At 44.4% G+C, this 24,202-nt stretch overlaps 2 protein-coding genes across 3 annotated transcripts in view; one reads left to right on the top strand and one right to left on the bottom strand.

The window, feature by feature from the left end:
* Positions 1-266: 266 nt before the first annotated feature.
* On the top strand, positions 267-10,149 carry LOC142942433 (uncharacterized). The gene is made up of 11 exons (XM_076084737.1): positions 267-527; positions 2,619-2,741; positions 2,912-3,081; positions 5,237-5,292; positions 5,419-5,557; positions 5,716-5,843; positions 7,604-7,739; positions 8,104-8,281; positions 8,385-8,468; positions 8,993-9,272; positions 9,365-10,149. The coding sequence occupies exons 1-11, from the start codon at positions 267-269 to the stop codon at positions 10,147-10,149; spliced, it is 2,340 nt and encodes a 779-aa protein (XP_075940852.1).
* The window catches only part of selenoi (selenoprotein I), a 43,039-nt gene continuing 24,501 nt past the window's right edge, over positions 5,665-24,202 (bottom strand). The window contains exons 11-13 of one of the 2 annotated variants that reach the window (XR_012951483.1): positions 23,926-24,088; positions 23,221-23,408; positions 5,665-5,876 (exon numbers count right to left, since the gene is read on the bottom strand). The gene's annotated coding sequence lies outside the window, so the exon portion shown is untranslated. The remainder of the gene's footprint in view (positions 5,877-23,220; positions 23,409-23,925; positions 24,089-24,202) is intronic. The other variant, XR_012951484.1, reaches the window with a different exon arrangement.

The following is a 24,202-nucleotide window of genomic DNA, read 5'->3' as shown; positions in this document are numbered from 1 at the left end:
AATAACAGAATAGGAAAAGAGGAGTCTTCCATCACTGGACTAAAGGATATAGATCTACTTACCTGAGAATGCAAGGATAACAAATCTGCATCCAAGGACACGCACCTGCTCCTGAAGAAGGATTTTTAAGCAGCTTTCTCTCCTTTCCTCAATCAATCAGTGTGTGTGTTTGTGTTAGTATGTTCGATGTGGGCTGTCCTGTTTTGGGATTTGATTGTGTGTGTGTGTGAGAGGCGGCCACATGCCAGGTGCTGGCCCTGTCCGGGATGCCAGCTGCAGCATTGAAGCCCGCTCCGGAGGACATGGTGGCAGAGGGAGGGGGCGAAGGAGAGTGCCACGGGTCTCAGTGGGAAGCCTCCGGGCCGGGCCGGGAGCGGCTGCCCCTGCCATCTCTGAAGGTCCCCAGGGAGCTTCTGCGGAGCTTCCCCCACTCCAAACGGGTGGGATCCTATCTGGTGGGGAAAATGATCAACAAGGGATCGTTTGCCAAAGTGATGGAGGGGCTGCACATTGGAACGGGGGAAAAGGTCGGAGTGAAGAGACACGTCTCCCACACAAGATTATGATTACACGGTTATAACTTGGAACTGATTATTATGTGCACTTGTGTTTACAGAAGCCAGTGGCCTATTATTATTATTGTTATGTGTACAAACACAGTCAGACCCATCTCTAATGACTTATTTCACCAGCATGACTCTTACAGGAACAGAACACTCAACAGATCTAAAGAGGTCTGGAGTAGATCTGTTTCAGCTAAATATATCTGGACAAAAAAGCTCATTCATTTACCACGTAAACATGCTTATGATTTATGTTCCGTAATAGTATTCTCCTGCTTTAAAAACACTCATTCTTCCAAATAGGCTAAAAGACAACCATGCTATAAATATTTTAGATTTAGTCTAAAATGTTGTGGCTCTAAACTGCAGGGACTATATGGATGACCACCTAGTGTGCATAAATAGATGTAGAACTAGTCAGTGAGTCGCTGACCCCGGCTCATGTATACCTGACCTGGGTGCCATAGTAATGACCAAAACCATCTCCAGTGGTGTTTGCTCCTCTTGACCCTTGTTACCCTCTGCAGGTACAAGATCTGTGGAGGTGAAGACTGCAGATGTGCAAACACAGTTGACTTTTTAATTTAGGATAAAATGACCTCCACTAATTTATCATACACTTCTTACACATAATGGAAATAAACTTCCACTAGATTTGTCCACAATTTACCGTCCTTCACACCCAGAGTGTTAACTGGTTAGTTATCTAACTACTGTCATCTGAACAAGTAGAATCAGTCTCACTACATATCGACTTTAGGAGTTGTATTATCTGTCCAAGCTATGTGCTTTTTTTCATCCTCATTGAGGGGAAATTAGTTGAGAAGTCAAATAGCTGCCAAACTCACAGCACGGAGAGAAATACATGTATACAAGTTGACGTCCTTATTATTTCATAGGGGTGTGAGAAAATATTGATGCACTAAAAAAGTCCCTTTGTGGCCTAAACCTAACTCACTGTGAAGACAGTAGTTTATCTTGGAAAGACACTATGCATGTAACAAGAGTATATACGTGTCCAAAACTAGGGTTACCTAAAGCGTCACAGTTTGAAGCTTAGGATCACTGACCAAGCTTCACCAAAACAAAAACAGGTGGCACCGGCCAATCATCCTAATGGATCAAGACAAAGTTAAACTATGTGTGTGAACAAATGTAAAGGGTATCCCAAGTCACCTACTGTCCTCAACCTCCCACCACAAACCTTCACAATCGAACAACAACCGTGTCAGAGAACAAAAAGGAAGAGAGTGAACTCCTCAGGCTTCCTCCTTTCATTCTGGACCCCACTCTGCTGATTGGCCAGCTTGAAATCTGTGGGAGCCAAGCAGCAGCACGACTGGCCTGCACAGGTGGAAATCAATCATCTTGTTGGCACCTGGAGAGAAAACAAGGGAGGGAGAGAGAGAGAAAGGCAGGAGGGGAGAAAGCATATACACAGGCGCCTTGCCTGACACGTAACAGTGGTTATTTGATACATCGGGGTGAGAATGTGTTAGCATCCTATCGCCGGGTTCTTGCCAAGACACAGCCCTATTATTTGACAGTTCAGTGAGATTCAGAAATGACTATTTTCCAGCACTGATCCCTGATGTGGAGCTTTTTTTCCTATCTTTATTCAAGAGCTTTCAATTTGAGAGCATGGCTTATTGATTTCATTCAGATTTTGTAATGATTTCACTCAAATCCGTGTCCTAAGGTCATTAGTCCCTGCTTGTGCTTGGATTTGCTCTGCTTTTGCTCAAACTGTGTGCTTGCCTTGCAGATATATTGTTGCTCACACAGATTTCCTGTGCTCCAGCTTCAGCCTCTCTCCTCACACTCTCCTGTGTGCTCTGAAATCATCATCAGCTAAATATTCTACTATCCTAACAATTATTGTTTAACTTCCCTTGAGGGCCACAACTTCTGGGACATCTACCAGTAATAGAGGATTATGTTTATACCAATCATCTCTTAGAGATAATGTGTGACTCTGTTTACCCAATGTGGAAGCAGACTTTTGGTAAAAAGAAACAAACCCTTTTGGCCCTGTGCACGTGTCTGTGTGTTTAGGTGGCCATTAAGGTGATCGACAAGAAGAAAGCGCGGCAAGACTCATATGTTCTGAAGAACATGAAGAGAGAACCTCGAATCCATCAGATGGTCCGACATCCTCACATTGTTGTCCTGCTGGAGGTAGAAAATGAAAAACACGCATTAATATGTGTTAATTGCATATACAGTCCAAATGATGTAATGATGGAGTCTTACAACATTAATAGAGTGAGATTAAAAGGTTATTATATATCTGCCACTGTTGAATAAGCTTGGTCCAATTCATATGCACTTGAATAACTGTGTGTCAGACTTTGGAGACAGAGAACAGCTACTACATGGCCATGGAGCTTTGTGCTGGAGGAGACCTGATGGACAGGATCTGTGAGAGGAAGAGGCTGGAGGAGAGGGAGGTGCTGCACTACACTCGTCAGATCCTCTCTGCAGTGGAACATCTGCATAAACACGGCATCGTACACAGGTGACACACACACACACACACACACACACACAATGTGCAGTTCTTCTACATGTATTAGAGACATCTCATACTGAGTTACTTACTCTTATTCTTTGCTCAGTCTCAGGAGTTGTCCTTTTCTTTATTTGGTCTCCTTTGTGACATATCCAGTCATTATTTTATACATTGTATCCAGTCCACACTTCTTGAGACCTTATATAAGACATACCTCTAGAAAGAATTCATAAATAACTGATAGAGATATACGGCGTCCATTTTCAGTCCTGTGTCACGTTAGAAGCGATCACTGTACCAAACATGTAACAAGGAGACAAGTGCAGATCAGGGTTTGGCCTTTGGATGAGCTGCTATGTGTTGGGGCATGTAGATAATCTTTGTTTGTTATCATCCAGACGGTGGAGTAGTTGTGCTGAAATCATTAATTAGTTATCAACTGGTTGATCAAGAGACAAGAAATGGAGGGTAATTCTGAAACTAATCAATGATCCAAACCATTTGCCATTTACGATTTCTGATATGTGACGTATGCTTGTGTTTTTCTATTAAACATCATTAATAGATCTGTTTTGTATTTTTCAGTATTAATTGGACTTATGCTGTTGAAACAATAGTAATTTAGATATGTAAAAAAAAACACAACTCACCTTTCTAACAAATTTAGCACAATCTCAAACTTACTGGCCGGACATCTTTAGACATGCAACGACCAAAGTCAATGCTTCTTAGCTACAGTCAGACTATCAAGAGCATGTGATGTAGAACGTTTATCTTACCTTGAGCTACTTGGCCCAATTAGAGATTTGATCAAATTAAGTAAAATTAAGAAAAGCACGCTGAGCAAGCTTATGAGCACACACATGCACACACATACATGCACACACACAAAGAGTAGTTTGCAGGGCATTAACAGTCGACAGACGAGGAATCGCTGCAAGAAAGGCCGTGCATGGCACAGTGCATTGTGGGAGTTAAGAGTGTTATTTTAGTGGCATTTTAGTATGTGTAGGTGTTAGAGACCCAATACTTACACACACACAGTTACGCTGCAACCACACACAATATGCACAGCGCTGGGCTTTGGTTTAAGACCTTGGCTCTTCTGAAGGTGGGAATGTGATTACCAGGCAATGACCTCATCATCCTGCGCCGGCGCCATGATTCACACATCATCACAACATCATGGACTTCCTCTCTAATGAAGTCCCTCAACGATGGTGCTCTCAACCCTTCAACAGCACCTCTCTCCTGTCACACACACACACACACACACACACACATGCTAGCACACACTGCCTTGTACTCACACTCTCCACCACAGTCCCACACAGAGACGATTAAACTGGAAATAAATGGAACATTTGTGCTTAAATGTACCTCCTACCACCCACATCCAGTAGGTTTACCACATACATTTTCTCCTTTACGACGTCTGCTCTCTCTCTTTCTTGCCCGTTTTCCCTCTTTCTTTCTCTGTCTGTCTTTGAACTTCATTTGGGTTGTGTGAGCAGTGTTTTCTGGAGTGTCTGTTGGTTAGATGAAGGCAGATGAAAGGAACATGGCTGATTCCCAGGCTATAGTTTATAGGGCATCCCTCTCTCTCCAAACCGCAGATTTTCATTTAGCTGGGTAGTTTCAGAGCAGGCGGTGTGGTTGGTGTTCAGGCTGGGGTAAGTTAAGGGGAGTCAGGCAACTTCTCCAGGTGAACACATACACAGTACTGTGAGAGAGAAGAGCAAGTAAGCTATGGAAGAGCTTCACTTCGGCCTGATTTCAATTTGGCTTGACTTGAAGATCATGATGGGTGAAGGATTTTAGGAGTCTAAAACAAACTTATCCTCCAAATGACCACTAACTGTTCATGCTTAGCTCTACCCAACCCAAATTTAGCTTGGGTTTTCTTATGTTCTGTCGGTCTAGTCTGGTCCCATCTAAGGTGGTTCTCCATAAATATACAACAAAGGCTTAGTAAGGCTAACCACACTGCAGGAGTTCATGAATTGAACAACCACCATAGTGTCAGTTTAAGTGCTCCAAAACAAGAAAGGAAAGAAATCTCTTTAGAAATTCCTGTAGGAATAAGAACAGAGCTCATGAAAATACTAGAGTGCAGCACACATTTCTTCATGACAGCTCTCTCTCTTCTTTTCTTCTGCAGAGACTTAAAGATTGAAAACTTTCTGCTGGACGAACATAACAACATAAAGATTGTGGGTATGTTGATGGTCTTGCCTTTTGCAATGACATCTGACAGTATACTGATGCAGTGTTGGACCTGTCCTAGCTATCTAGTACATCTGTGCATAGGCTCCTCTGTTAAAATGATGATGTTTCAAACAGATTTTGGCCTGAGTAACACTCTGAAGGCTGAATCTTTGTTTCTGGAGCTCCTAAACACCCAGTGTGGAAGTCCTGCCTACGCGGCCCCTGAGCTGCTGGCTCACAGGAAGTATGGACCTAAAGTGGACGTCTGGTCCGTGTAAGTGATAGAAATGTGTGTCTGTTGAGGAGGCTTGCTCCTTCATTGTGTGGGAGAGTGTGCATTTGTGTTACTGTTTGAAACAAATGACAGAATGCATTTCCGTGTGCATCTTGTAAAGGTGTTTATGTTTCTTCACATTCTGCTTGTGTGAACAGGGGTGTGAGCATGTTTGCCATGCTGACAGGAACTCTGCCCTTTACTGTCGAGCCTTTCAACATCAAGCAGCTGCACCAGAAGATGGTCAACGGAGAGATCAGCAGCATCCCCAGTGACATCAGCAAAGGTAACTCCACATTTCACCCGAGTGGCTTCTTCACTGAAAAAAAAGACGCATTAACATTTTCTGTTTGCACAAATATCTGAAGAGTGAACTTTCTTCAGCAACATATTAAAAGACCTAAGACTTGCAAGAACTTACATGAAAATAAAACAAAATACAGAAAAGAAAGGAGAGGTACAGCTGAATTGGTATGTGATAAATTAGCAATAACAGACATCAGAGACCAAGTGAAAGATCTCCACACTGTTTGGATTTCCATTTGTAAAACTCTCCCTTAGTTACACAGTCAGCACCTGAGTACTCTGAGCCATGCACAGATATGTTATCTCCTAAATGTGTGTGGATGTTAATTGTGAGAAATGTTTGTACAGCTTTTGGAAACGAGTCTCTGCCAACACAAACCGGGACTCAGTCTTCACAGATCTGTCATGAGACAGAGAACTCATTTCTTACTTCCTCCACTTGTTCTGTACCAAGCACACTCTGGCCTATTGTCTCTGCTTTATTTTGGTCTGTCTTCCACACATAGTCACTCCATTACACTCTGTCATGGTGCCATGTCACCACAAACAAACATAGCTCCTGTTACTACGGCTCTAAAAGCTCTGAAGCTGTGACAAGATGGCATTAGTGGCTGTATCGCTGGGCTCAGACATCCACGTCTATTTTCAGACTTCATCCTGCCCCTGGATGGGATTGTTGGTTGTTTTATTCCATTAGCTCATTCATTAGTTTTCTTCTTAGTAGCCATGTTGTGGTGAGGTCATGTTTTTTTCTACTATAATTTTTTTCTCTTTCTATTTTCTATTTTTCTTTTTTTTTTCCATCCAGAAGTTTCGATTAAAATCAACAAATAGTGCATTTGATTGAGTAACACTGAATTGAATGGAGCAATCTTGGCTTGTATATCTGTGAAAGTGGCAACCATCCTGTTTGAATCCACATGCTTCTCCAGACCGTAGAGTTTATCAGGAATCTTCATCTGGAGTCAAACTATCAACCCTGCTTGGCTGCCACAGCACAGCTCCATGTCACAGACTGACATCCTGCTTCTCTTCACGGTTTCCTCTCTGATACTGTTTCAGTGAAGTCACAATGAGCCCCATCAGTCTGTCAGTCTCAAGGAGTTGTGCAACATTTGCTCTTTTAGTTTTGGCCCTTTTTGTCCAGGCAAGAATAGTACAAACTGTGCATGAACATATCCTAAAAGTGCCTGTTAGCCTCATTAGACACTGCTCCCAATGAGCAGGCCAGAGCCTTATATGGCTGAATATGAGGCATGGTGAAGCACTTTATACATATATAGGTCCATTTAGCATAACCTCTTCCAAGCAGTTGTTGACCATCAGTTGATTGAGCTTAGAATACTATTCCTGTGTGGCCTTGACTGAACCCATGATGAATGCCACCAAACCATGCTCAGGTGTCAGCTTTTTATGTACGTGATCATTTATGCTAGATGATTATAGCATGTAAACCTGCATTAAAACCTGTCACCCTCCTTTGAGATATTGTTTTGGTCTCCACAACTTTTTTTGGTGTTTTTTCTTACAAAAAGCGACGCTAAGAGGAAGAGTGAATCAAAGCAGGCCGGAGGCTAAAACTCTCTGTCCAACTGATGGGAACTGCACAATCACACAATTGATCCAAGTTACCTGGAAAACAAGCATTCAAACCAAACCATATGCAGAAATCAGATCATTTTAAATTCTGAAAATGAAGAAAACAAATGTAACACCGATTCATCAATGCTCCTGCTTCAGGTGCGGTGTCGTTTGTGTTGTCTCTGCTGGAGCCCGACCCCGCTAAGAGACCTAGTGTCAGGGCTGCAATGGAGGACAGATGGTTCAACGAGGGACCTGCCAAGAAACCACTACACACGCACTTTCATAAAAACAGGTACAGGGATTTACTGCATGACTACACTTTGACACTACGAACATACCCTGAGGCAATACAAGCTTATATTCCTTGTATGCAGATGTAACAATCTGAAATACCTTTAATGTTTTATTTAGCCGAATTGACTCATTTATGTACTATAAAAGGTTCTATCACATGTATTTTAGCATGAATTGAAGGCTTTTATCACGAATGATGCAAGAATGCTCCAGGTCTGTTCTGCTCACAGTTGAAATCATCAAACGAAAATCTTTCAACTACTGGTCCTTCTATTCAACAAATCCTTAAGGACCCGAACATTCTCTGCTTCACTCTCCAAACTTTATCTTTGTAACTGTTCCCCTCCCTCGTTATTTCCCAGGCTTTGTCCAGAGGATCTCAACTCGTCTGTGCTGGCATACATGACAGAGACACTGGGCTACTCTCTCTCTGAAATCACACACACACTCACCATCAACCGACCCTCTGCCATCATGGCCTCTTATCACCTGCTGCTCAACAAGCTCAGTAGGAGCCAGAAGGGAGCCAAGGCCAGCAAGGTTCCTCACTTTTAAGCACACACAGACACGAGTGAGTCAGAATTACAACCATTCTCATGTTTTGCGATGACATTTTAACAGCTAAAAATGATTGTTTTGGCAGAAAATAGAAAGCAACGACTGGAGTCTTCCAAGCAAGAATACATGGAGAGAAAGGCATAATGCTGAATCAAAGACTCTGCAACAGGTCAATTTTATCAATTACATCATAAACATAAATACTGTGATCATTTAGATATGTTAAACAATGCCATGCACCCATTAAGGGATAAGGTTGTATTGTCAAGAAATCCCAAAGTAGACTAAAATCAACAAGGATTTAGTCTATCACTCGTACGATCTGCTTCCCCTACTCTGCCTGTGTCAAAAAATATATGGGTCACAAATATAGTTTTATTTATAAAAATGCTCATTTATAATTCTTCAGAACTGCTGGAGAACTTTAGCAAATGTTACTAAAACAAGAGGAAATGGACTCGTACAACCCAATGCAATGGTGTGGATCACTGATGCAGAGAAATTCAGTTTGAATTAACAGAACATCCAAGTAAAATAATATCAAAAATAGCAGCAAATAGCCAATTGAAGTTAAACTGTGTGCAGTGTTGTGGCTGTATGAGAAAGAGGTGATATGAGATGTCCTTGTTACACTCGTCTTTGTGTAGAAAACATTCTTGGGCCTCCTGATAACGAATCAACGCTTGTTTTTAGAATGAACTGACCAATGAAAAGAGATGGAAGCAGTCCAGCAAGCCTCTGAGAGCCCAACACACAACTGAATGTCAGATCAACAGGAAGAGGACTGAGGACCTGCACAGACAGGACCACCGAGAGGACCTGGGGAACCCATCTCTACCCCAGCTTCCTCAATCTACCTCCCCTTCAATACCGCCTCGTCTTCCCTCTCCCGCCCCTCAGTCTACAGAGGATGGGGCCACTGATGAGGAGATCGCCACCAGCTTGGACACCAGAGAGACGCTGTTTCCCGAAGGTGAGGATTTACAGCATACAGACAAACAAAAGGTGCACACATTCACAGTGCAGTGTGTGACATACTTTACTGTCTCTCTGTTTGTGTTCCAGTGTCTGTGTTCGGAGACAGAGAACTTGTCCATCTTTCTCCTCCTAAAAGCTCTGCATCTCAACTCTGTGACTCCGCCCCTTGCCAAGTCCCCTTACTCGCTGAGCCAATCAGAGACAGCAGCGCGTTGAGGCCAATTCGACACACACATCTGCTCAGGACAACTCAATCAGACGGGGCAGCAGACCCTGGGTCAAAGTGCTTCCATGACAACCTCCACCAAGACGACCACTCTCATCACCTGAGCATCAACGAGCGTCTGGAGAAGCTGCAGACATTCTATTCTTCAGAGAAGAACGGCATTTCTCCCAGGATGGGAGTCCTGGAGGCTGACACACACACCACACACTCCTCAGACAGAGACCACCCGGGTGCCACGGAGACGACACAGACGTCACCCTCTGCCCCACTGCCCCGTTTGCGCAACGTGGGGCTAAAAGATGGACGAGGCAGAAAGATGACATGGGTAGGTTTGACCCGACCCGGGGCCCCAGGACTCCTGGTGAATGGTACTAAACCTCCCGCCTTCCCCTCACAGAGACAACATACTTTGGTCATTAAGAGTCTCAGGCAGGAGAAGGGCAAGAGGAGAGATCTGTCTGCATCAGGAGGAGGAGAGCGAGGCCCAGCAGTAGGAGGGCTGAATGGAAAGAGGAACTCAGTTCAGTTACGTTCATCTCTCCAGCGTCGGGTGGCAGACCTGAATCTGCCACTGCTTCCTGCAGCTCTGCAGAGGAAGACAGATAGCAAGAAGCAGCTACACATCGTGTATCGTGTCCTCCCATAGAAAGGCAGTGATAGTGGCCAAGAGAAGAGAGGATACTGAGAGGGATAAGGCTGAATGGTATGAAATACTGAGTAAATATAGGGCTGCAGTTGAGAACTGTGTTGAGACATTTAGTGGAACAGGTGTAATGGCAGCTACAAGTTATTATCTTCACCAATATGGCTCCTTCCCAAACAAACAGCATCCAGTATACATCCTCTATGCTGCAGTGCCAAAAACTCTAACTCTAAGCTCACCAATTTTAATTTAGCCTTTGATAGCAAGACTTGCCTTCTGTGTTATTCCATTTTCATCTCCACCCATCACAATGTGAAGTGCAGAATGCACACAGATGTATGCTTCTAATAGTATTCATTGTCCTTTAGTACATTTGTGTACTAACATTGAAAGTCAATGTAAAACAGAACTTTATTAGAACTCATTAGAATTGTCGTATACATGAAATTTGACCTCTGCATTCAACCATTTATGAGCAGTGGGGTCCTGTGAAGTGCCTGCGGAGCAACTTTGGGTTCGGCGTTTTGTTGTAGGACACTTCAACCTGCATACAGTAGGAGGCAAGAAAGGTTCGAGGACAACCCACCCACGGAGCTACAGCCACCCCCAAGTCTCAATGCTACCTTATCGTGTTATGTGTCTTCGTGGCAAGTTTTTTTTGCAAAATTATCGCTCGATTGAGTATTTTTTAAGGGCGAAAATAGAGTTATGTTTGACATGTCATGTTTACTTGAGTTGTCTCAACCCATCATGCTCAGCTGTGATATCTCCACTTTAGCCAAATATGGATTCTTTCTGCCTCCAGAAAAAGGACTAAATGGCAGCTAACGTTGGAGGCATTCCTGAGCTGTAAGACTTAAAGTAACGTCTCTGTGGCCATGTTTTACTACAGTATAAGGTTTAGTTTACACATCAACACGTCACAAAATTAGGTGAAATGTGCGTTTATTTTATTTCATTTCATTTCATTATTTAATTTACAATGTGTAGTGTGTTTTGTGGTATGGACAAGCACCAAAATATATACGGTGAGCTCTGGTAACATATACTTGGAAACATTTTTGACACATTTTAATAACATTTAAACATTGTTTTTACATTGATAAAGCAACCAACAACACAGATTTGAAACCCTATTTAAATTTTCACCACACAATCAATTTTCACTACTGTGAGGATGTCAGTTGCACTTGCTCAATAATTTGTCATACTACTGCAAAACTAATTCATACCACAAAATTCTAACTTAAAAAATCTGTACCCCAAATCTCTGACAAGCTTCTTCTCCCTCATACGCCCCTGTCTCTTCTTTTCTCATGTCACTGTCTCTGGATCATTAATATACCAAGCTGTGGAGGAATCTGGTTGCTGCTTCGTGGCTGCTAAATAATCGAAGGGCTGTTACCTGATACTCAAACCTGTTTGTGTGTGTGTGTGTGTGTTGGGGTATGGTTCATGTTGCATGAGCCTAATGAGGACAGATTGAACCCACTGAGGTGGATACATCCCCAACTCCAATTACCTCTCAGGCGACTTAACAATAGGAACCAGTAAGCTCTGATATTGTATCAGATAAACAAACACAATCACACTGCACAATAGCAATACACTAAACAAGAATGGCTGGTTAATGGTCAACTGGCCAAGTCAAGTAAGCCTAAAATATACAGGGGAGTAATCCAGAACCCAGTTAAGGTCATTTTGATGCAGGGGACCCACCAAAGATAAATGAACAAGCTTGTATGAATGCTGGAGATGTTTGGTTATAAACATAACCCCGAGCTCAGTCAGACTGAATCTGAAAGGTACATGAGCGTAAGAATTGGACAAACAAGGTATGGAACATTGATTAATAATGCATGTTGCACATAGGGACGTTTCCATGGCTACGGGAACATTGCATTTACATGCATGCTTTATTGAACATTGTTCTGTCATAAGAGCACGCGCCTGTAAGGTAACATTAAACAGCAACTCAAAACATGTTTCCATGTGATCACAGCTGGTTACCAATGACACATTCACTCTTGAGCTCTTTCAGAGTTGACCTCCGACAGGCTCCACATAACCAGAACCAAGAGCCAACCCATAATCTACCAGTCTGTACTTCTGAATTGTTATCTCATTCTTAACTGTGCATCGGTCTTGCAATATACAGTGGTACTTGGAACCATGGAACCATGGAACCTTGGCTTGGGTCTTTGACTCCAGTCAGACTTAAGTTACAAAAAAGGAAGTCTTCAGACTTGGACTTCCAGAGACCTGGAAGACTTAATTTGCCTCTTACAACAAATTGATATGTGTTGAGCCTTGACGTGTACCTGGACTAAACAACTTTGAGTGCATGACATGAACACACTGTGGCTTCGGCTGGTTTCAGGAGGTTGTCATGGCTTTAGTTACTTCTGCAGTGGTCCGGTGTCATTTTAAGCAGTTTTCTTGTTGAGCACACCTCTCTCTGTACTTTCTCCTCTCTCGTCCTGAGATGCATTCTCACCTTTGATCCTTGGCTATACCAGGGGTCGGCAACCTTTACTGTCCAAAGAGCCGTTTTGCCCTATTTTCCACCAAATAAAATGTGTCTGGATTTGATATCACAGCTTATAAAGTTGTATATATAGTTAGATTATATATACAAAAACTATAGTTGTTGTATTTATGAAATTATAGAACAAGAATAAAGACAGTTCTTGACATTTTATCGTTATTTTCAGTGACAGTATCACCTCAAACTCCAAGATAAGAGCTGTTCCCTTTGAAAGATTGTCCACTGTGCAAAAAATAAAATAAAAGTAACCGTTGTTTATTTCCATGTTATTTTTGTCAAAGCCTGAGAGCATGTCCACACTACACATATTCTGCTACGTTTACACTGAGCGTCCACACTACGCCGGAGTTTCAGAGCACCGGAAACGGAGGAGTTTGAAAACGCTCCTGAGGACGGATAAGTTTGAAAACTCCGGGGTTGCCTCTTCGTGTGGACGACGTAAACACATACATTTGGAAATGATCACGTGTTCACTACTTGATTGGTTCTTAGCAGTCATGACGTGTCCTTCCCTGATTCGTCACACCCCTATCACGTGACCCTTACCCGGAAATTCACAAACAACAACAACATTGAATACCGATCGACTACCAGGTTAATTCAACATGGACAACTGATTACAGGTGTTGCTGACCTTGTTGTCTTTACTAGCAGCTGTTCTGTTAAAGTCTGCATCATTACGGAGGAACCAGCTGTTAATGGAGCGATTAGTGAGCAGCGTGACCAGCGGCGTTATCAGACCTACGGAGCAGACGTCTGAAGTCACGGTTAGCGGCTTTGAGGAGGACGGACACAAAACGGAGGACTTTCCTGTCCTTATTAATGCTTATTTTGTTCTGCACAACTATTGTGAAGTCCGCAGATAAAATGTAAAGGAACAAAACATGAATTGCTCTCCAGTAGGACAGAGACTTCAGCCACCAGCAGAGCTACGAGTGAGAACAGACAATAACGAAACGGAGGAAACGAGTGAGAGACGTGTGTTGACCACATTTATGGACCATCATCTAGTAAACCTTTATATGTAAGTGTTAATATTAAAGTAAAGGTGATGTGAGAGAGAGAGAGAGATAGAGCAAGACCTGCAGCGCTGTAACTAAGTCTGAAAAATAAAACTTCTAAAACTTTCATGTGGCTTCCACAAAACCTCGGTTCAGTTTCTCCCGCTCTCAGTTGGTAATGTGAAAGAATGTATGTTAAGTTGTATTAAAGTTTCAGCCACTGTCATGCTCCATTAGGTAAGACGCTATAAAGACAGCCAGCTGTGGGCCCCTGGAGTTAGTCATGCTTCTGTTTGCTGGCATTGTGAAAGGCACAAACGTGCCTGGACATGTCTACTGCATCCTCTGATGTTTGTCATTTCTGGGATGAGCTAGTTACTGATTAGAGAATCAGGTCGCTCTGACTATAACAATAAGACTATGTACTACACACAGTAGTCTGCAGCCATGCTAGCTGTGCTTTAAGTTGTGTGCTGACATTATCATGATGCTGATCATTAAGATGGTGAAGCAATGTTTACCATCTTATTTTAGCATGTTAGAATGTTAACATTAGCTAGTTATTTTGGCAGTATTCAGTCATACAGTGCAGTCACAGGCCCGTTATTTACAAAAGAAACAATTGAATAATTGTATATCAAAATGCAATACACATGCTTTGTTTTTCCTCTGCCTCTAACAAAAGCTGTCAGAGAGATGTAGAATATTTACCTCTGAGATATAGTGAACCCTGTTTGTCTTTCCTATGATACAGCGTGGTGGGGGATGGATCGGGTATCTCCTCAGAGGTCTGTGTCCAGCTGTATGATGTGGCTCATCTGTGTATTTAGTCCCTCAAATCTCCAAATGTTTTCTGGCTAAAACTCTCCATCAATTCCATCCATCCATCCATCCATTTTCCACCGCTTATCCGGGGTCGGGTCGCGGTGGCAGCAGGTTAAGTGCCTGGAAAACCTCCAGTGGGAGGCGTCCAGGAGGCATCCTAATTAGATGCCCGAACCACCTCAGCTGACTCCTTTCGACGCAAAGGAGTAGCGGCTCGACTCCAAGCTCCCTCCTGATGACCGAGCTCCTTACCCTATCTCTAAGGCCCTGTCCACACTACTCCGTTTCTACTCCGTATTTGCTACGTTTACACTGAGCGGCCACACTACGCCGGAGTTTTGGAGCACCCTAAACGGAGGAATCTGAAAACTCCGCCGAGGTTGTAGGTATTTGAGAACTCCGGAGTTGCGTTTGCGTGTGGACGGTCGGATACGGATGTGCTTAGAAAAAATTACGCCCACACCCGTGTTCGCTACTGGATTGGTTCTTGGCAACCATGACGTCTCCGTCCCTGATTCGTCACACTCACTATCACGTGACCCGTACCCGGAAGAAAACAAACTGGGCTACCAGCGATTTATTTCAACATGGATAACTAATTGCAAGCGTTGCTGCTAGCACAACAGCTACATGATGTTGCTGCTAACACAACAGCTAGCAGCTGTCTGCAAAAGTCTGCATTTCTGTGGAGGAAGCAGCTGTTATTGGAGTGATTAGCGAGCGGCGTGACCGGCATCAGCCCAATGGAGCAGCTCGTTGTTTTAAGATTCTAATGAGAAGACACGCTGCACTAACGTTTTACTTCTTCCGTTTGGTAGCCTTGAGAGACCTTAGTCTGTAAGTATGTATTTATGAAGCATGAAAAGATGTACGTAGATATATTCTATTCGCGTGTTTAGTATAACATTTGTGTTGTATTAAATGCTAATCGCGGTTAGCATTTCTCCATTGGCGGTAATGTTAAAATTAGCTTAGAAGCTAGCTAGGCGGACATGTTACATGCTGGCTATATCATGGATTGTTGTTTTGTATTCATGTATGTGTATAGGGACAGTTTGTAAAGCCATATTTCATATTGTGTTTCCACAGTTTTACAAATAAGAAAGATTCACACTGAAGTCTTGAAACTCTTCTATGGATTCCATGGTCTTTATTTCACGGATCTATTGTTAGCGATCTGATAAGCTTTCCTGCACGAAGCAAGAGCAGAATAGAGTGAGAGACGTGTGTTGACCACATTTATGGACCCATATTCTAGTAAACGTTTACGTGTAAGTGTTGATTGTAAAGTAAATTTGATGTGAGAGAGAGAGATAGACCCGCAGCGCTGTAATGCTAATCGCGGTTAGCATTTCTCCATTGGCGGTAATGTTAAAATTAGCTTAGAAGCTAGCTAGGAGGACAGTGAGAACAGACATCAACAACACGGAGGAAACGAGTGAGAGACCACATTGATGGACCCATAATCTAGTAAACGCTTATGTGTAAGTGTTGATGTTAAAGTAAATTTGGAGAGAGAGAGAGAGAGAGAGCGAGAGACCCGCAGCGCTGTAACTACGTCTGAAAAATAAAACTTCTAAAACTTTCCACGAACTGTCTGTTTGAGTTTATAGAGGGAGATTTTAGAGGAAGATCTTAAGTATCAAATACAACCTTTCATTATTAAAGACTACTTTATTACTCTGTCGTATTATTATTTTTTTTTAACTAAGCAAGCAATCCACTTCCTGTTTACACCGTCACGTGCATGCCCAGTGTACGTTAATGGTCACGTGCTGTCCGCCTTCGAAGGCTGCCGTGTGGACGCAGATCAACTCGAGAATGATGCTGAAACTCCCGTGTGGACGGAGATCGTTTCTATTTGACAAATCTGCATCCAAGGAGAAACGGAGTAGTGTGGACAGGACATAAGGCTGAGCCCGGCCACCCTACGGAGGAAACTCATTTCGGCCGCTTGTAGCCGCGACCTTGTCCTTTCGGTCACGACCCAGAGTTCGTGACCATAGGTGAGGGTAGGAATGTAGACCGAGGGGTAAATTGAGAGCTTTGCCTTCCGGCTCAGCTCCCTCTTCGCCAAGATGGTCCGGTGCAGCGCCTGCTTTACTGCTGCAGCTGCACCGATCCGTCTGTCGATCTCCCGCTCCATCTTACCCTCACTCGTGAACAAGACCCCGAGATACTTGAACTCCTTCGCTTGAGGTAGGCACTCCGTCCCCACCTGGAGGGAGCAATCCACCGGTTTCCGGCAGAGAACCATGGCCTCAGATTTGGAGGTGCTAACTCTCATCCCCACCGCTTCACACTCGGCTGCAAACCGCCCCAGTGAATGCTGGAGGTCACGATCCGAGGAGGCTAACAGGACCACATCATCTGCAAATAGCAGAGAGGCGATCCCGAGACCCCCGAAACTGACGTTCTCCGCCCCCAGGCTGCGCCTAGATATCCTGTCCATGAAAATCACAAACAGGACCGGTGACAAGGGCAGCCCTGGCGGAGGCCAACACCCACGTGTCTGACTTATTGCCGAGAATGCGGACACAGCTCCTACTGCAGTCATACAGAGACCGGATCGCCCGTTGTAACGGGTCCGGCACCCCATACTCCCGCAGCACCCCCCACAAGACCCCCCGAGGGACCCGGTCGAAAGCCTTCTCCAAGTCCACAAAGCACATGTAGACTGGTTGGGCAAACTCCCAGAGCCCCTCCAGTAGTCTTGCGAGGGTAAAGAGCTGGTTCACTGTTCCACGGCCGGGACGGAATCCGCACTGCTCCTCTTGAATCTGAGGTTCGACAAGCGGTCGGAGCCTCCTTTCCAGCACCCTGGCATAAGCCTTCCCCGGGAGGCTGAGTAGTGTGATACCCCGGTAATTCGAGCACACTCTCCGGTCCCCCTTTTTGAAGATGGGAACCACCACCCCGGTCTGCCATTCCATGGGCACTGATCCCGACCCCCATGCGATATTGAAGAGGCGTGTCAGCCAGGACAGCCCAACTATGTCCAGCGCCTTCAGCATCTCAGGGCGAATCTCATCCACCCCCGGCGCCTTGCCACCAAGGAGCTTTTTAACTACCTCAGCGACCTCTGCCAGGGATATGGGTGAGCCTCCCCCTAGGTCCTCAGGCGCTGCCTCCTCTGCAGAGGACATGTTGGTCGGGTTTAGGAGTTCCTCAAAGTGCTCTTTCCACCGCCCGACGATGTCCTCCGTCCGGGTTAGCAGTTCCCTCCCCCTGCTGAGAACAGCCTGGGGTAAGCCCTGCTTTCCCTTCCTGAGCCGTCGGATGGTTTGCCAGAACCTCCTTGAGGCCAACCGAAAGTCCTTCTCCATGGCCTCCCCGAACTCCTCCCATGCCTGAGTTTTAGCATTCGCGACCACCGCAGCTGCAGCCCTTCTGGCCTGCCGATACCTGTCAGCTGCTTCAGGAGACCCCTGGGCCAACCAGGCCTTGAAGGTCTCCTTCTTCAGCTTGACGGCTTCCCTCACCTCCGGTGTCCACCACCGGGTTCTCGGGTTGCCGCCACGACAGGCACCGATGACCTTCCGGCCACAGCTCCTAGCGGCCGCGTCCACAATAGAGGCTTTGAACATAGTCCACTCGGATTCCGTGTCCCAACCTCCCTCGGGATGTGTGAGAAGTTCTTCCGGAGGTGGGAGTTAAAGACCTCCCGGACAGGGTCCTCCGCCAGACGTTCCCAGTTTACCCTCACTACACGTTTGGGTTTAGGTGGGTCTTTCCAACCGGTTCCCCCGCCATCTGATCCAACTCACCACCAGGTGGTGATCAGTTGACAGCTCTGCTCCTCTCTTCACCCGAGTGTCCAAGACATACGGCCGCAAATCAAATGATACGATTACAAAGTCGATCATTGATCTCCGGCCTAAGGTGTTCTGGTACCAGGTACACTTATGAGCCACCTTATGTTCGAACATAGTGTTCGTTATGGCCAAATCGTGGCAAGCACAGAAGTCCAATAACGAAACACCATTCGGGTTCAGATCGGGCAAGCCGTTCCTCCCAATCACCCCCCGCCAGGTTTCTCCGTCATTGCCCACGTGAGCGTTGAAGTCCCCCAGGAGAACTATGGAGTCGGTAGGCAGCGCCCTTTCCAGGACCCCTCCCACCGGCTCCAAGAAGGCCGGATACTCCGAACTGCTGTTTGGTGCATAAGCACAAACCACAGTCAGAGCCTTGCTCCCCGCAACCCGTAGGCGCATGGAGGCGACCCTCTCGCTCCATGCGCCTATGGGAGAACTCCAACACAGCGGCGCTCAGCCGGGGGCTCGTGAGTATCCCCACTCCTGCCCGGCGCCTCTCACCCTGGGCAACTCCGGAAAAGGACAAAGTCCAACCTCTCTCCAGGAGCTTGGTTCCAGAGCCAATGCTGTGTGTGGAGGTGAGTCCAACTATTTCTAGCTGGTATCGCTCCACCTCCTGCACCAGCTCCGGCTCTTTCCCCGCTAGCGAGGTGACGTTCCACGTCCCTAGAGCTAGTCTATGTCGCCGGCGATTGGCATGCCCGGGCCTCCCGCCCGACCCACCACCCGGTCTGCATAGCACCCGACCCCGATGCGTGTCCCTGCGGGTGGTGGGTCCACAGGGTGGCTGCTCCATGGTGTTTATTCGGGCTGAGCCCGACCGGGCCCCATGGGCAAAGGCCCGGCCACCAGACGCTCGCCTACGAGCTCCCCTCCTGGGTCTGGCTCCGGGAGGGTGCCCCGGTTTCCCTGGTCCGGGCGAGGTGACTATAGTCCGTGGGCTGCTTATCATTAGGGTCGTTTTGAACCGCTCTTAGTCTGGGCTCTCCCCTGAAACCTGTTTGCCTTGGGAGACCCTACCAGGGGCTAATGCCCCGGACAACATAGCTCCCAGGATCATTGAGCCACTCAATCCCATTGGCTTCAAATACTGAGATCCACACAAACACAACAGGCTAAGACTTCCTCCCAGACAGGTGGAAACACACCTGGGCCTGTAGTATGGAGTCTACATACCAAGTAGAGAGTGTAGTGTCTAGTGGGCACATTGTTAAAGGACTCTTAGTCAGCTTGAAATTGTACTTCTACCCTCTACCCTTGCTCATCTCTGCACCTAGTCCACCCTGCATTCAGAGCAACACTATCTTATCCAACTCTAAACATGTCCTCTCACTTTGCACATACACACACATGGACTGATACTGAATGTGGAGGAGGCATCAGTTAACAGCTACTGGGTTCACCTCAAAGTTTCAGCTGACTGTTGTAATACACTGCCACCTCTGCTGTCTGATGGAGATGTTTAATTCAGTGTTTGTGATGAAAATGTTTCGTGATGGTGAGTCAACTTATGCTTGACAACTGCCTCTTTGTTTTAGAGCAATGAGCAGGGACCGAATGGCCACACAGAGAGCCATGGCTTCTCTCATTGCAAACATAAGAGGCACAGCACGCTCACAAAGTAGCTGTGGTGTCTGATCTGATTTAGAGGACAGTCTGAAATAAAAGCCTTCGCAGCCCTTCTGATGTTAAACTGCTTGATGTGATGTGACATGTGCGCTGTGTATTCCTGTGTGTGAGTGGGGAGCTGGAAGTTTTCTCAAGTCCTCGGATGACTCTTTTTGGAAGAGATTGACTCTAAGATCTAGTTTCCTGCTGTGGTCCTCCAGGAGCAACTATCATATACTTGAAGAAAAACAAATCCTAAATGAACCGTGGTGTCTGTCTTTCCCCCTTTTCTCTTCGAGTTCCCTCGCTTTCCTTCCACCATCCTTTCTTTTTTTTGTTTCTTCCCTGTTCTTCCAATATATACCAGTGATCTTAAATCATCAGGGGAATCTAATGGCTGACGCTGCAGAATAAAGACTGGTTTGTGTGCATGAGAGTGTGTGTTTGCGTGTGAGAGTGAGTGTATAAAGCATTATCTAGTGTAATGGCTTGGTTCAGTGGAAGGTTAAGAGGAAGCACAATTAGGATCACAGTCAGATCAACACATCCCTCCCTCTCTTAGATCACTGGCAAAATGCTGGAGTTTGCAAAATCTGCCTTTGGTTCTAACATTTTAACAATTTGAACACGGGATAATATAGTTCAGTGGTTCTCAACTGGTCTGGCTGCGGGACCCACCATCACCCCTTAATGACAAGCCGGGACCCACGACCCAAATTATATATATATATATATATATATATATATATATATATATATATATATATATATATATATATAATTTGGGTCTATCTATATTCAAGAAGTCTAGTAGTAGTAACGTCTCTGTGTAGTAAACAACTGTCAAATCAAATAAAGAAAGTACACATCAATTATATTTTAACTAATATTATTCTCATTTTTCAAATTTAACTGGATGGATTATAAATAATGCATAGAAATACATGAATAAATGTTCTTCTCATTTCAAGTAAAATAACGGCTGGATTAAAGAATAAATTACTTAACGAAATTCATTTTAGCAAAATTATTTTCACTGAATTGCCTTGCAGCTTTAAATTCAGTTCATTCAGGGTGAAGTGCTAAAGCCATAATATTATATTTTTCTCATCTTCTAAAAAGAGAAATTATTACCGCTGCATAAAAAATGCCCTTCAAAATAAAATCACAACATTTTTTATTTTTTTTGTCAGGCAAAGGCCCACGACCCACTGAAAACCGGTCCGTGACCCACTTTTGGGTCACGATCCACCAGTTGAGAATCACTGATATAGTTCATATGTGATCAGGGGAATTAAAATAATAAATTTTAGTACTATTGCTCAGTCAGAATAGCCCTTTAAGCCACAGCTCTGCAGGTATTTGGCGACATATTTAGAAAGGGAAAACATTGAGGTAATATCCATGTCTTTATGCTGCAACACCGTCTATACTGATACCTTCATTCACCTCAACCTCAGAGAGGACCGGGCCTTTCTTTGGAGCAAGCATACATTCATTTATCATAGCACCGGGTTTCACCGTGGACGCAGAGGTGTCCCTATTTTCAGAGGAGCGCTGCCTGCGTCCTTTGGGTGCCCATGGAAACCATTCGTCCTGTTCACTCACACAGGACGCGCTGCACAGAGCTCAGGCTCTTCAGCAAGAGTTACCCTGCTGAACTACTGGAGGTTCCATTCCCATTTTATCCCCCGAATGATGACATTTCCAAATCTCTCGATCCACTATATTAATAAACAGCCTAACGTCACCGCTGTTTGTGACTGTGGTTATTAATTCATCAGTTGTGTCTAAACATAGACACAGAGGCACACAAGGAAACTGAGCTTAAATTAAGCAACAATAAGATGTTTAATAACGTTACTTTGCTTTTTAACTTAAATTAACTTGAGTTAGCTGAGTTACAAATTGCAGTGGTGTAACATTATGAATAACTAGCATTTCCCAACAACTGGACATTGCTTACTTATTGTGGTTTAGCTGCACTTAAAAGTCTGAATTGGATACGTTATCTTCTTGTTCAAGTCAAGTTTGTTTCATTTGGAGAGTTAAACATGCGATCCATAATAAAGGATGCACAATATAATTGCTGCACACATTTAACAGTCAGGTCCAGACCAGTACAATGTAAAGTGTGTGCAACATCTACTCATAAGCATTTCATGTGAAACTGGTTTGGGGCTTGGATAAACTAAGCTGGGAAGTAGCCTTCCACAACTTATATTGCCTTGCATGCAAAGACAATACAATTGTTTTCAACCAAATGCATCAAAATATTAGTGTACAAACTATTATAAACATAATGATATCAATAGGTTTCTGTTGTAAAGGCAGTATGCTTCACTTATCCGGGGGCCTCAATAGAGTTGGTAAGAAATAAATGTATTAATATAGTCCATGTTTCATGTCTGGAAGTTTTGCCGAAATATATTCAGTCAGATTAGACACCCTCTCTGCAAAGTTGCATTAATAAAACATGTCATTTAGTGTAAGATTTTGTGCACCAGGACTTTTTGCCTAAAGTTGACAGACGTTTTTTAAAATGTTGAGAGTTTAATTTGACTGAAATAACACTAAAATGTCTAGTGTTTATATCAACGAACATTAGACTGATATAACAGGTATGTCCAGAGTTTAACTCAAATATAACTGGACTAAATGACCAGAGTTCAAAATGACTCAAACTTTAATACTAATACTAATACTAATACTAATAATTTAAATAATTGTATACCTGGGCCTTCAGTGCTGTCCAACTACAGCTGAACCACCTCCTAATAACCTCATTATGACGCCACAGCTACGAGTTATTATCACATTGCAACATTTGACAAGCGAAATAAAATGTTACATGAAGCTCAACACCTACAAATATACTAACTGCAGATTGCAGATACATGAATACGCGCAAAACTACAAAGGATGCAAGTATATCACTATGAGGCAGCATGACGGGATGCTTCGTCATTAACGGACAATGCATGTAGTCAAAATCAATGTAATTAACACAATGACAAGAACAAACTCACAAGAACCAGTCACATGCCACTGTCGACTGTGAAGTAGCAAGAGGGCCTGATGGAATTAGTTATGCTGTTCTATGGTATGCCGTATTTACAGACAGCCCATGTTGGCTGGCATGAACCTCAATTAGTTCATACCTGCCACGCTGCCAGACATCACACACATAATCATCATGCATATCAAGTTGGTGCAGTACAGTATTTGTCTTTGTGACAAAAACAGCTAAAGTGCAGCTGATGACGTGTTAATGTACCTTTTTCAAGACTACAACTCCTTCTTGACTTTGGCTATTAGAGATGATGTCAAACATGTTGCCCTCATCTCCTGGAACAATGGCATACTCCACGTCTGCATTGCTGCCAGCATCCAGATCGAATGCTCGAATCTGACCTACTGCTGAGCCGACTGACGCCGACTCTGGAACCCGCAGATGGAAAATACCTGAGAGAATGACAGAGGAGATGGGAAGAGAGCAAAAAGCTATTAAGTGCAAATTTAAAACTGAAAAAGACAGATTTTATTCATTCATCTTAAAAGGTAGGTAAAAAAACATTTCATATATTTTTGTTGAATTCATTACATCCTGACAGCAATGAATGAATCAAATGGTCTGACGAAATAAAAATAAAAAATCTGTTATCTTTGTTTGTGGCAGGACTGTAATAAAACCGTCCAAACATTTAATCCATAGTCTTCCACAAGCTGCTAGCTTGACAGCCGTGAATACTATCAGTAACCATGTTTGTTGTTCACATTCATAATGATCATTTTGGGGGATTGGCTTAGGAAGGAGGCCTGAAGGGCTGTCAGTCTTGCCGACTTGGCACCTTTCTCGCTTGATTTAGCAACATTTGAGAGCTAGTGCTGCTCGCTGCTGGGAAAGAATTGGCAACACTGGGCTGGGTTCTTCAGTTAGAAGCAATCAACCAATCACATATCATTGTTGGGACTTTCTTACTCTTAGCGAAACGCGGTGGGTTGACGTCGCTGAGGGTGATGCTGATGGTGGTGGTGGAGGCCAGCCCCCCCCAGCTGACCTCCCATGTCCTTGGCCTGGAGAAGAACCTGGTACTCCCCTTTCACCTCGCGGTCCATGTTGGCTAGAGCTGTCCTGATGACTCCTAGAGGAGGAGGAGGGGTTGAAAAGGGTACTCGCGAAGATGATAACGATGATTTAGCTTTCCATATAGGGTTCCTGATGGTCAGCTGGAGCCTTGCCTGGCAGCCTTTGCCGT

This window comes from Anarhichas minor, unplaced genomic scaffold (genome assembly GCF_050575085.1).
Source record: "Anarhichas minor isolate MPS153535 unplaced genomic scaffold, ASM5057508v1 ptg000136l, whole genome shotgun sequence".
NCBI classification, from domain to species: Eukaryota; Metazoa; Chordata; class Actinopteri; order Perciformes; family Anarhichadidae; genus Anarhichas; species Anarhichas minor.
The sequence above is the reverse complement of the archived record's forward strand: the minus strand, read 5'-3'. Positions and strand labels throughout refer to the sequence as shown.

Coding starts and splice junctions, on each gene's coding strand:
- LOC142942433 (XM_076084737.1), top strand. CDS start 267: ATGCCAGCTGCAGCATTGAAGCCCGCTCCGGAGGACATGGTGGCAGAG. Junction 7,740..8,103: donor ACGCACTTTCATAAAAACAG/GTACAGGGATTT, acceptor GTTATTTCCCAG/GCTTTGTCCAGAGGATCTCA. Junction 8,282..8,384: donor AGGGAGCCAAGGCCAGCAAG/GTTCCTCACTTT, acceptor TTGTTTTGGCAG/AAAATAGAAAGCAACGACTG.